Below are 14,004 nucleotides of genomic sequence, written 5' to 3'. Positions count from 1 at the left end.
TAGGCAACGGCAAGGTGCAGGCCAACCCAGTCCCCTGGCTGTTCCTGAACGTACTGGCTCACGTGACAATGGAAAATTCCCCAAAGGGTTTGAAAAGCCTTCAGGCCTGAGGCTGGTGAATGCGCGGAGGTTGGGGGTGTCATGCTGGGAGAGGGCGCCACACATTGTCCTATACATCTCTCTCCTCTGGCTGTTCCTGAGTCGTGTCCTTTTATAACAAACCAGTGATCTAGTAAGTGAGTGTTTCTCTGGGTTCTAAGAGCCCCTCTAGGAAATAAAGCAGACCTAAGGGGAGAGGGTGGTCCCTGGGGCCTCTGATCTATTGGGGTGGCTGGAAGCCCGGGTTTGCCACCGGGGCTGGTCTCTGGTGTCTGAAGGGTGGGGAGCAGTCCTGTGGGACGGAGCCCGTCACCTGTGGGATCAGAGTCTATCTCTGGGTAGATAGCGTCGGAATGGAGTTGAACGGTAAGACGCCCAGCTGGTGCGTGACCATTGCTCCGGTGGTGTGGGAAAGCCCACCCCTCCCCCATCCCATGTGGAGTTGGGTCTAGAACCTTTATCAGGAAAATAAAGAGATTGCCTCTTCTGCTTCAGGGAATGCGGTACATTAAAAAAAAATCTAAAACTTTTTCCTATGTGGACGAAAAAGGGGTTCTATAGAAAGGAACCTCACTGGGTGATCGGATCATAAATTCCTAAGTGAACAGGTCACGGCAGGCAGTCACGCCCTGGGAATAAAACTTTCGTAGTACAAGGCTTATCTTTCCCTTAAGCCCGCCCTGGCCATTGTTTCTGAGCATCTAGGTTAACACACCTCTGAAATGAGCCTAACCACCCCCAGAAAGTACATAATCTTGTTAACTGTGTTGTAATTCAGTCCCTTTGTTTTGCTGTCTCCATCTTCCTGTAATCTGCCTTACGCTCCCTCCTTAATTTCAAATGCCTCAAAGAAACTGCAAACTGCTTTTCTTGGAAGCACTTAAGACCTGTGCTTCCTGGCTTTTAAATAAAGTCTCCTTTCCTTTATTAAAAAAAAAAAAAAAGAAATCAGAAATCTTGTCTCCCTGCAACTGTGGTCAGTTTGACTCAGATCAACTCGTAACAATTCTGTACGCATTTGGACATTCTTACGTGGACACCTGCTGTCACCTGGCCAGCGCTGGTGTGCCTGCCACTTCCGAGGCCACAGCGAATGTCTGAGTGTGGAGTCGGGAAAGGCTTACTGGTGGAGGAAGTGCCGGCTGAGAAGATGGGAGCCCTATGGGTACCTCGAATGCGTCTCAAGAAAGTGATAGGGGACTCCAAACTTGGAAAATTTTAGCTTAAGGTAAATAGCCATAAACCTAGCAAGTAATGTGTATGTTAAGCTCTTTGTTTCAGAAACCACAGATAAGGCCCACCTGGCGCCTGAGAAAAAGCGGCTGACCTCCTGGGGTGCTGGCTAGAGCTTACCACTTGGAGACATCGCATGGGGGAGAAGCAGGCGACTACCCTCCCACTTGCAGACAGCTTATTGCCGTGGCTAGAAGTGCTGCAGCTGCGAACTTCAAGGACTCTCTCTCACTGACTTCTTTTTGTCTTCCCCAACCCCCCACCCCCACCCCCTTATAAAAGATCTGGCCAGGAAAGAAAGGAGAAGAGGGTTTGTTAGGGTATGAAACCGCCCTCTTCTCGGATCGCCGGCCATCTGAATAAAGCGCCTATAAAAGATTCAATCGCTGTCGTTGCTTATTGGATTTGGTAGTGACAGGCAGCCGAACGCCGGTGTCTTTTCCAGTCACAAAAGTACAGCGTTGAGGCTTCTCTTCTGTCACCGGAAGGGGAAGTGGAAATGGAAAAGGAAGACACCCGGGTGCCATCAGGGGTCCCAGGAAGATCGTGCTAGTAGATGTGAGCCTGGTTCCTGCAAATCTTTGATAAACCAGACGCGGTTCCCTTATCTACGCAAGCCAGCAGAATTCCTGTAATGCTTAGTGTGTCTGGACGCAGGACTACGTGGACGCTATTGGCTTGAGGGCCGAGGGGACAACGCAGGCTAGAACAGATGGAGTCAGAGAGACGGGGTAGTTCACTTTGTTATGCCACAATAAACACCTGGGAATGCCACACGAAATGCCACTGGTACCGTCTGCGGACGGCAGCATCTCAAGAACAGGAGAGATATTCCTTGGGGCCAAAGAGAGAGACAGGAGCCCGGGAGGGCTGAGAGCCCACAGTGTGGCAGCCTGGGGGGCTGCTGGTGTCTTAGTTTGTGAGCGTGAATGAACAGACACCCCCCCTCGAGGGTCTGGTTAGTGACTGGAGAGATGGGGGGGGGGGACCAATGTGAGAGGGAACCTTGGGGCGCTTGCCTCTTGCGTGCACCCCGACAGGCAGCAAACACACAGCCTAGGCGTGTGCCCAGACTGGGGATCGATCGAACCCACAGACTTTTGGTTGTGGATGCAAAGGGGCCACATACTAACCCCGACAAGCTCAGGAGAGAGGCCTGCGTGATGGCCGTGCAAACTCAGAGACTGAAAGTAACCACATGGGATGGCTGAAGTTAAAAACTTTTCAATAAAAGTTCATCCAGGGCAGTCATGTGGATGGGGGACTCACATGGTGGAAACAGTTTAGATTCAGATAATAGCTAATCAGCTTAGTAATCAGTGTCTGTAAAAAGCTATTGCTCCAGGAACTGCAGGTGGGACCCACCCTGACTCCAGGGGACCATGAGCAGTTCCCCCCTTGTGCCCCAGGAGGACTGCAGGCAATTCCAGATGGTGTCAGAGCCACTGTGCTCCAGAGTGACATGCCCACTGCCCAGGGCACAGAGGAAAGAATGCTGCAGCTTTTCATCTGATTACCTTTTCCCTGAATTCCAGTCCCCTGACCTACGCTTTTCTTCTTCTAAAAAGGGTCGGTTTAAAATGGAATTTAAGATGGCCTGTTAGGGTACAAACCCACCGTCGTCTCAGATCACCGACCTCCTGAATAAAGTGCCGTAAAGTTTCAATCCCCGTCTCTGCCTATCGGGTCTGGTAGGTGCCAGGCAGCACGGACGCCGGCCTTTCCGGTTTCAGTGTCCCAGGCTAGAATCTTCCTGGACCAAAGTCAATCCTTGCCTTAACTGAACCTGTCCGTTGTTTTTTTGCATCTATCATAACATACTTTGCAAGGTCCAATTTCCCTTTCCAGGACACCTCAAAGCACAGGTGAGGCACTGGGAGACCACAAGTCCCCTCATTGTCATTGTCACTGTGTTCATTGTTGACTGTTCACTACCCTGTGCCCGCCTGTGTAAAAGAAGTGTGTGTCTGTCATTTTACTTTTTATCCCAGTCCCAGAGGTCCCCCCTCCTTTCCTTTCTCCTGCCTCCCAAATATATTACCCGTGGATTTCATGTAATCCACTTACGGCTTCTTTTTTAATTGTAATGTATAAAAGAAGGTGTAAAACTACCATTTTCTGGAGCGTTAATCTGTTGAGGTTTTGCTTCCAGCAATTGTCAAGTTTGGCTCAAGTAAACTCCTAAAAATTCTCTTTTTAATGTTTCTTTTAAAGATGTTATTTATTTATTTTTAGAGAGAGGGGAAGGGGGGGAGAAAGAGAGGGAGAGAAACATCAGTGTGTGGATGCCTCTCACATACTCCCTACTGGGGACCTAGCCCACAGCCCAGGCATGTGCCCTGACTGGGAATTGAACTGCCGATCCTTTGGTTCCCAGACCAGCACTTAATCCACCGAGCCACACCAGCCAGGGCTAACATTTATTTTAAAATATCCCAAATAATTGACATGCCTCATTTAAAGACAGGTTTGGTGTTAGGCAAATCTGAACTATTTAGGCAACTGGTATAATGATTAGGGCTTCTCTTTGCCTCTAAATATTAAATGAGTCTGCCTTGTGTTTGCAACAGAAATGCAAATGTGATTGCTGCAGGTGCAGCGCCGCCCGTGAACCCTGGACCGCCAGCCCCAGGTGTGCAGAGCCCGACGTGGGCCTCGTGCCTGTGAGGTCAGCCTCGGCCGCAGGGCCTGGGGCGTGGCAGCATCCAGGCAGCGGGGAGTTCGAGCCGCGAGTGAAGGGATCAGTTCCCAGGTTCTCTCCCTCTGATGAGAAGCAGGGTCACTGAGATGACCGAGGTGGCCAGATCAACCTTACTTCTCTGATTAATCGTTCAGAAAAGGCTGATTAAGAAAGCTGGGGATAAAAATAATAGATTTTTAAAATAAAATTTTGAATCTATTGCTTAGAACATGGGACAAATGGGATGTTTTTATAACAAAAAAGATACTAAGATGATACTGGGTCTCTGTTTTAGACTCTCACCCACATCAATTAGTTTGTGTGTGTGATCACGTGTTCTCAATTAGCGAATTACATCAATGATCGGGAAATCACGGGTTTTCTGTTACACAAAGCCCCCTGGCATTCACAGATATTTGGGCAGGACACCCCGTCCCTCATGCCACCAGCGCCCACACGCGTGGCAGGGACTGTGCCCTGTGGCTGCCGTCCTTGGGCATCCTGTCCCCCTCTCCCCCTTGCTTCTCTCTCCTAGAGGGCGGACTCCCACTGCAAATGCAGTTCTCAACGCAGTTCCTCCACCTGGTGGACACGGGCCTTTCATCCAGGTCCCTTCCCGGGATGCTTGGTTTGAGCTATGACCCCGCTGTCCGTCGTCCCGGCTATAAAGACTCAGGCCTGAGGACAGAGGAGCCGTAAACTCCACTCAGGTGCAGGGGCCTCAAAGGACAAGTTGCAAACTTAGATGCTTCTGTATGGGGGCTCAGTTATTAAAGAAACAACTGTATCAATACCAGTATTTCAGTATTACTTAAAATAAAGCCCAAAATACAAAAAACAAACAAACAAAAACCCCAAATCATGGATGTCGCATTTGGGGGCCATGTCCAATGTTTAATGAAATAATATAGGATTCGGAACTGGAAAAAATTTAGACCATCTAGTCTTGCCCCTTTATTTTTTTACTTTCACCCCAAAAGTTCAACAACTTGGCTAAGGTCATAAGTTAATGGGTAGGAAAATGGCTATAAATTCTAATCCCATGTGGTGTCCTTCAAATATTTTATACTCACAGTGTTTGTATTGCAAAAGTTAAAAAAAAAATAAAACAAAACAAAAACAAAACCACAAACAGCCCTGGCTGGTGTGGCTCAGTGGACAGCACTGGCCTGTGAACTGGAAGGTCCCCAGTTCGATTCCCAGTCAGAGCACATGCCAGAGTTGTGGGCCAGGCCCCCAGTTGGGGGTCATGTGAGAGGCGAGAGGCAACCAATGATTGGGATGTATCTCTTGCACATCGATGTTTCTCTTCTTCTGCTTCTCCCTCCCTCCCCTCTCGCTAAAGATAAATAAACTCTTTAAAAAAAAAAAAAGCAATTTGAACTCAGGGACAAAGTTCCTGATGTAATTTCCCCTGAGACCACTAGGTGTCACCTTAGAACTATTATTATATACCAAGTCTGCAGGTCTTCAGACAGTGGGGAAAGGTGATGGATGGTGTTGGGAACAAGAAAATTAACTAAATGTGACCTTAGTAAACAGGAACCGCATTGTAGCTAAAAGGAACTAATAAGGGAGACAGAGTGTAGGATGTAGTTAAGCAAACGGCTTGTGTCATGCAAATATTCTCCCCTGGGGCTGCTAAATAAGCAATGCTTTGTTTAGTTTTAAAAATTTGAATTTTACCCTGTTCCCGGCTCAGGAGGTCTCTGTAAGCAAATAGCTAACTGCCACATCAACTTCTGTAAAACGCTTGCTCGCTTGCTCGTGCCAAAACCCCTATATAAGAACCCAGCTGTGCGCGCTGGGGCGACTCTTTCATCTGCAGCCCCTGTGGGTACTGTGTCTCCGGACACTTTGAGAGTTCGCCCCTGCGCAGGCTAAACTTGGCCAATAAAGCAACATCTTTAATATCCTAAAAGTCTCCAAATTTGTTCTTGCGTTTGCTGAATATAACAGATGGTGGATGGAACCTTTAGGGGTTCGGGGGTTCTATGTAAGTTCCACGTAACTTCAACAAGAATGATAGTTATAGCACTCAGTTCACAGAACTGAGGTACCATAAGTAAAATATTTAGCACTGTGCCTGGCAAACATTTACAAGCCCTCGGTTTTAGCTGTTATTACCTATTCATCACCAAGACATTCCGGCCACCCATTTTGATAAAATACAAGAGAAATAAAATAATTTCATCAGACATACGATAAGTTTTGCTGCGACAGAAGGCTAATATTGTAACTGTTATTGTTTACATGACCTTCTCAGCTCTCAGGAGGTCTTCACGGTCGGCGACCTGGATGTGCCAAGGTCCACTCTATTGAGCGATGCAGTTTGGAGTCAGAAACCAAAACAAGCAACACCCACGGGCTGATGGACCTAGACCGAACCGCAGCCCCGCCACCTGGCACCGCCTACCCGCGGCGTCCACATCCGCGAAACCGGGCGGACTACGCACGCGCGTCTGCAGTGCGGGTGTTGGGAGGAGAAGGTCGGGCAAGGCCGAGGGGCGCTGGGGACGGTGCTCCGCGAACGCTCCCTGTGTGACCTTGCGCAGGCTACTTCACCTCTGGAGCCCTCTGTCTCCTTATTGGTAAGGCGAGGTTCGTGCACTTTTCAGAGTGATAAGAAACAAACAAGATAGATTCTGGGAAAAGGAAAACTGTGGTCCCTCAGCACCCACCTCCATTTAAACTCTGAGTTATTTAGCCTCTTTGGACCTACAGACTCCGTGGTAGGTTAAGAGTTTGAGTTCTGCTGGGGACCCAGCGACACAAGGCTTTCAGCTTCGTGGGCTGGACCAGAACCTGGGCCAGGGTCTAAGGACGGTGCATGTTGGGGTGAGCCTGAAGCTGAAATCTGTGGGTGCTCAGGATGAGAAAACCCAACTCAGAGATGTTTAAGGGGTTAAGAGGGTGTACATACAGCAGGCGGAACAGTCCTGGCCATTCCCGTTGCATGCTGCCTGCCTCAAAACAGAACGCTCCTTACCCAGCACGCTCCACTACGGCAGACTTACATTTTTTCCAAATTTGAGAACCATTTTTTCAGCGTTGATGTGGTCCAGAAAATGAGGATGGTGCTTTCTCCTGCGATAATCCTCTTCGGTAAAGGGAACCTCAGAATCATCCTATGAAAGAAAAAGCTCGATGGGTTAGGGTTCCCAAAAACTAAGCCCAGTGATACCAGCTTGACTGTGTTCCCTGAGGCTCAGACGAGCTGTTCTAAAAGCTACTGCTTATTGTGTAGTGATTTAGTTTTCTTGAAAATATCTTGGCTAGCCACATTTTGTCATTTACACTTAATCTAAACAAAACTAGATATTTAAATGTGTTTTATTTTGTGGCAATGGGGCCGGGTTGACCTGTGACTCCATAAAGTCCTCGAATAACCCGTTTCTTAACTGTTCTCGCCGTACAGGCCATTTTGTTTTGAATCTAAATTGTGATTTCCCCCCCTTTTCTAGTGCCCCTTGCCTGTAAATCAACCCCGTGCGAAGAGGAGCTTACCAAATGCAGGCTTCTGTCTCAGGTTTAAAAACCGCTTTCATCAGATAAGATGAAATGTCAGTTTGCCCTGAGAACAGGGATGATGAGTATGCGTATTTCCCAGCAGCGCTCTGAGCTGTCCACCCCCCTCCATCCCCAGGGCCCTGAACTAACACCTACTGGGGAATCGCAGGGAGAAGTGAGTTCCACGGGACAGTGATTTCCCCAAGTGTTTCCAGGTGTACAGGTCCTATTTGGGGTGGGGTTTTATTTTTTAAAGATTTTTTAAAAATATATTTTGGCCCTGGCTGGCGTAGCTCAGTGGATTGAGCGCCGGCTGTGAACCAAAGTGTCGCAGGTTCGATTCCCAGTCAGGGCACATGCTTGGGTTGCAGGCCATGACTCCCAGCAACCACACATTGATGTTTCTCTCTCTCTTTCTCCCTCCCTTCCCTCTCTAAAAATAAATAAATAAATCTTTAAAAAAATATATATATATTTTATTGATTATGCTATTACAGTTGTCCCATTCCCCGCCCCCCTTCACTCCTTTCCACCCTGCATTTTATTTATTTATCTCCTGAGAGAGAAGGGAGGGAGGGAGAGGGAAACATCATTGGCTGCCTCTCTTGCGCCCCCTACTGGGGACATGGACTGCAACTCAGGCACGTGCCCTGAGAGGGAATTAGAAGCAGCAACCTTTTAGATTGGCGGGGCGGCGCCCAGTCCACTGAGCCACACCAACCAGGGCAAGCAGGGTTTTAAAATACAGTGTTTAGGAAGGAGGCTTTTAATCCTATCACGCTGGTCCAAGTTCAATAACCAGGCCAGAGCATTTGAGTACCAGGCGTACAGGAAATCAGTCAGAGTGGCAGAAGAAACAGGTCCTGAGGCAGCACGTTGTCGGCAGGTGTGAGAAATGGGAAGAAGGGCCCCCATTATTGGAGCCAAGCTGGGACTTGGGGCGGGGGATGAGGTGGGCAACAGCCGGGTTATCAGGGCATGTGGGCTGTGCAGGGAGGACTTTAGATCAATCCTAAGGGTGTTAGAAGGCCCTGGAGGGTTTTCAGCAAGACGCCAACAGGGTCTGAATTCTGAACAAGATGGCTCAGGCTGTTCCGCGGAGACTGATTGGGAGGAGGTGGCAGCAGGTACAGGTTACCCGGCCATGTTAGTCGTGTTAGTCCATCGATACGAAGGGAACAGGTGCATTCATGATACATTTTGGATGATGAATGAACAGGATTTGCTGATGGACTGGCTGGTGGATGGAAGGGAGTGAGGATGCGGACCTGAAATGATGCCACTGGGGGGTAGACGGGGGGAGCATTCGATCTTCGCTTGGGGAAGATCAGGTTAGTCCTGGGTCCGGAGCCCACACTTGACGAAGACGTGCTACCTAAGAGCTGGCCAGTGGCCCACATGTAGGGCTGCCAGATAAATACGGGACACCCAGCTAAACTTGAATTTCAGATGAACAAACAAATTCGGGGTATGACTTAAATATCTCATGGGACATACTGATGCTAAAACTCATTTGCTATTTATCTGAAATATTTATCTGAGATTCAGCTGGGCGTCCTGCGCTCTCATGGGCACACGTGGCCATCCCACTCACACAGCGTCTAGAAACACGGGTGCTCTGCTCTGCCTTCTGGAGGGCTTCGCCCTGGCATCTCCCTCGTCCTGGCTAACAGGACGCCGTGGCCAGCCTGCCCCAACGACCTCCCTGTTCTGTCGGGAGCCGACCAACAGCTGACCTTTGGCACAGTCGGGTCAGTGAGACGCGTCTGCACAGCAGAGGCGGCTGTGGCCAGGTCTCCTGCCTCTCTCTTCCCCTATGCCTGTCCCCATTAGCATCAGGTGGCGAGATTTTTGGACGCCTGTGCTTTATAACAAAAAACCTTGCACGATGCCTCTGATTCTGCGTGAAATGACTTGCTGATCACTAACTAGAAGCCCCTAATAATCCTAATGCTGCCCACTCCCCTCCCCACCTGGAAAATTAAGGATAGATTTAAACTATGGGCAGACCAGCTGCCAGAACGCTGGAGGAGGCTGTTGCTAGGAATGTTTAAGGAGTCACCATTCAAAAGTTCAAGATTTATTAGAGCCACTGCCTTTCCCATGCCCTGGGCAGGAGTGGTTATTGATGGGACAGGTAAATAGAGGAGGCAGGAGTTTTAATTTAAATATGATAATCTTAGTACATGGAAACATAATATGGCCCCCCTAGATATGTAGTTAATAGATCTAGGCAAAAAATCATTTATCTAATTTAGACAATCTAATTTCTATAAACAATAACTAATTTTTAAATCACTCCTTGTACCCCTTTGAGTTAGACCAATCTATAGAAATTTAGTAGATATTTAATTATAATCAGCATTTGAAAGTTTGTGCCCATATAGCTTCGTTGGCTATCTGATTAATGACCCTCTTGGTAAAAATAACCTTTGTTTATTATGGTTGATCTGTGGGACTTCCTGTACTTTTCGGTTATTTCTTTGTTTAACATGATTGATCTATAAAACCTTCTGTGTTTTTAGGAATTATTTCTATGGTAACCGTTTCTGTTTTAATAATCATATTATGCATTGAATAGTGTATAACCTCCCCTATAAAAATAAAGATTGATTTTTCTCGGTGAGTCAGTCAGGTCCAGAGAGCCTGGCTGTCCCCACCGGGTGTCTGTCTCATTTCGCCTGAGCCGTTCCTCCTTCGGGGACCCTGAGACCCACCAAGGCTGGACCCCGGCACTGTTCCCTGTGACTGGCTGCCCAGCACTCGTCCTCTGAGATTTGCCACACCCTCGGCTTTTCCTCTGGATAAGGCCAATTCGCTCACGCAGATGGCCCCTGGAGTTACCAGGTGCAGCATCTAGGCTGGACCTCGGTATGTGGGACAGAGGGTGCCGTCAAGCCCTCGTCCTGAGAACTCATTATTGTTTATCATGAAACATGATGTCATGGGCTCTATCCTTTCCACCTCTCCACGGACAGCCTGTGCTGAGCGTGGCGTCCAGTCCAGTGCTTAGTCCACGACAAAGCTGTTTTCTTCCTCCGCTACCTTGTGGGGAGATTCGATGGATGGGTGAAGATTTCGTTGTTAATTATATTTCCCCAATGGTATGCACACGTATTTGTGTCTGAGCCATGTGAGAGGAGGTGGCATACACCGGGCCCCTTTCCTCTTGAATCTGTGTGTGTTTGCGAAGGACATTCCTCTGCATGACTAGTCCACTGAGGAAGTTCAGGGAGTATGACGTCATGCGGTGACGTCACCCAGTCTGCGGTCCGTCCTCCAGGTCCGTCAGCTGTTCCGGTAGTGTCTGTGCAGCATGATGTTCTCCGTCAGCGCTGGGTCTGGCCCGGGACCACACATTGCCTTGTCTCTGCAGTTGTCTTTGTTTATCTGGAACCGGGTTTCAGCTTTGTCTCTTGTTGCCATTTTGAAGGCACCCAGGCCAGTAATTTGATCGACTGCCCTTCAATCTGCGTTCACGTGAGGTTCCACGTGATTCAACGCAGGTTTCTGCAGAGCAAACCTCCTTTCCCCGCGCTCCAGCCACCCCCCATTCCCTTGGATGATTCCCCCTGCCCTTGAGTGTGTTTTTGTTTTGGTTTTTAAACATGCAAAAATCAATTTCACTTCCATATACTAGCAACGAACGAGTGAACACAAAAGATTAAAAGTACAATGCCATGTACAATTTCCTCCCCCTCAGATTTTTTTTGAAGCAAGTCTCAGACTAGTATCATTTCATCCATAAATGCCTCATTAGTTTTATTGCAATTGAATTCATCGATCTTTTAAAAAATAATTTGTGTTATTGGATCTTGTTAAAGAAATCCTTCCTGTAAGTTCTATAATTCTTTTTAAATTAAAGTTTTGCTTTTTTTTACCTTTGAATATGTGATCCATCGGGGGCTGACTTTTTGGGTGTGGTGTGAGGTAGAGAACCTCGGGGGGTGATGGGAATCTTGACTTTCATGGCTACATAACTGGATGCATTTGTCAAAACTCATAGGACGATACAGTAAGAAGGCCTAACTTTACTGCATTTACCATATTTTCCCATGTATAATGTGCACCAACATTTTGTGTGCATTATACATGGGATTATTATACCTGTTACTATACCCATGGTATGTAATCATTATATCCATGTATAATGTGAATCCTTATTTTTCCCTCAGAAATTTGGGCAAAAAAGTGTGTATTATACACAGCAAAATACAGTAATTTGCACCTTAATAAACCTGACTTAAAATCGTCATGAGCCAGTAGGGAAATGCAAATTAAAACCACATAAGCAGCACCAGCTCTGCAGGTGAAAGATGGATGCTTGAAGCATGGACTGCTGCTGGCTGAATATCGCCTGGGAGCACACATGCGGCCCGAGGATTTTCTGATGAAGAATTCGAAAAGCTGATCTTCAGAGGAGGTGCTTGGATCATTTAAAATTTTCAAAGAGTCTGTGGAGTACCCTAACCACTTTTCCACAATCCACAAATACACGATTCAAACAATGAGTCTGTGAATACATGTTTAAATGTGGAAAAAACCCCCACAGTGAGAGGATGCAGCTGTGCCAGGACGTGGGAGCCAGCCCGGGTGCCACCTCCCCGTGTTTTGGGCTGAGCTTCTCCAAGTTCAGCCCATTCAGCTTAGGGGCTGACCATCCCTTCCCCCAGAAGTGGGTGTGTGACTCCTGGTCTGGCCAATCAGAGCTCTGCATTCCCCGGGCCACAGTGACCTGTTCAAAGTTCAGCTTGCAACTTAAGACCTGGGCACACAGCCCAGTGCAAGTCCAGGAGGGAACAGGGCCAAGGTGGAAAAGAGAATGGAGGTTCTAGGGATATAAGCCTGGGAGCTCCTTGGGGCCAGGAGGAGGGGAGAGCTAACCTGAGAATAAAGCCCACTCAGAGCAGAAGAGAGCAATGGAAAAAAGAAAGTAGAGTGGGCGGGCTCTGAGGATACTGTCGAGGCCCCTAGATGCAGCTGTGCCTGAAGTCCATCCTTGGACTTCTCAATCCTGTGAGTCATTAAGTTCCCATCTTTCTAAAGTCAGTGTGAGTTGGTTTATAGCTGGAGGCAAGCAAGCAGGCCTAATCAAGCGACCAGTGATGGTGAGGTAGCAGACACCTCACTGGATGCTCTGAGGGGAGGAACCGTAACAGGAATGAAATGACGGGCCTGCCCCTGGAGATGATGGCAACCAGATGGAGCAGGTGAGTGAGCCTGGTGAGCACAGAACGTGAAACCTGGCCGCTGCCCTCGGGATTTCCTGGTCCACCAAGGGACAGAGAATTAAACAAACCAATGTCGTTTGGCACAAGGAGTGTGATAAATGCCTAAATATTTTCTTGTGGTAAGTAACGTATTCCACTGATCCTAACATGTGCATGTCCCCCCGGTTAAGCTCTCTGAAATTAAATGTGTTTTGTAATCAGTGGCTTATTACAGTTGCAGTCAGCAAGGAAGCATTGACGCTGTCCTTGCTGGTGCCCCGGTGACCTTGGCAATGACTATCCATGTCGTTGTCCCTTCCAAGTCCCTTAGGTCAGGGGTGTCAAACTCATTTTCACCGGGGGCCAGCCACATCAGCCTCGAGGTTGCCTTCAAAGGGCCGCATGTAATTTCAACGCCTTTACCACAGTTTAGGAATAGTTACATTTATACAGTCCTCAAATTAGTTCTGTCCATGGAAGGCAACTGTGAAGCTGATGTGGCCCCTGGGGAAAATGAGTTCGACACCCCTGACTTAGGCCCTGCACGGAATGCTCTAATCGCCTTTTTGAACATCTTTGAAAAGAGTTGCTGGGATTCCGTGCCGCAGCCAAAGCTAGTTCACAGGCCCAAAGGTGCAGAGCAGCAGGAGTAAGTGTGACGTCGGTAAGGAATGACGTGACGCCCGCATTTTCTTGCACGCAACCACATGCTTCACAGAAAACGGAAGTGCCCACAATCAGAGATGTGACTCGGGTCGGTGCGGAGCTGCGTGGAGACAGGAGGCAGGTGGGGCTCCGAGAAGCTGGGCTCTGAATAGGAAGAAGTTCTGGGGCAACACCATCGCCACGGTACTTTGCTTCTATTGCCCTTTTAATGTATGCGCAAGAACAGAGATGACCCAAACATAGGCCTGAATAAGTCTAGAAGAGCGCTCTTTCAATACGTTTAAAATAAAAAGTACAAGTGATAAGCAAGCAATGGGCCCCCTAGAACGGAGTGAGTTTAGGGAGCCAGCGAGCTCTGTTGAGTGCTTCTTACCAGACGGGGTTCAGGGGTGCAAGAATGCTGGGCTCGCTGTAGAAAGTTCCCGCCCCGCACGGACTACCAGGGGCAAGCTAGTGGCACTACTTACGGGGTCCAGGGGTCTGGTTCGCGCCCAGGTCATCACCGTGGAAACTAAAATAAACAGCTTCCGCTTCTCAAAGTGGCTGACTTCCTCGTTCAGTGCTGTAGGGCCAAAAAGCGAGCGGTTACTTGGATGCGCGCAGAAT

At 48.3% G+C, this 14,004-nt stretch overlaps 1 protein-coding gene across 2 annotated transcripts in view; it reads right to left on the bottom strand.

Annotated features, from left to right (window-relative positions):
- The window catches only part of AK7 (adenylate kinase 7), a 60,588-nt gene that overhangs the window by 30,862 nt on the left and 15,722 nt on the right, over positions 1 to 14,004 (bottom strand). For both annotated transcript variants that reach the window (XM_028507605.2, XM_036013809.1), the window contains exons 4-5: positions 13,866 to 13,960; positions 7,030 to 7,140 (exon numbers count right to left, since the gene is read on the bottom strand). In XM_028507605.2, coding sequence (XP_028363406.1) covers positions 7,030 to 7,140; positions 13,866 to 13,960 — 206 coding nt within the window. The remainder of the gene's footprint in view (positions 1 to 7,029; positions 7,141 to 13,865; positions 13,961 to 14,004) is intronic.

This window comes from Phyllostomus discolor, chromosome 1, assembly GCF_004126475.2.
Source record: "Phyllostomus discolor isolate MPI-MPIP mPhyDis1 chromosome 1, mPhyDis1.pri.v3, whole genome shotgun sequence".
Lineage (NCBI taxonomy): Eukaryota > Metazoa > Chordata > Mammalia > Chiroptera > Phyllostomidae > Phyllostomus > Phyllostomus discolor.
The sequence above is the reverse complement of the archived record's forward strand: the minus strand, read 5'-3'. Positions and strand labels throughout refer to the sequence as shown.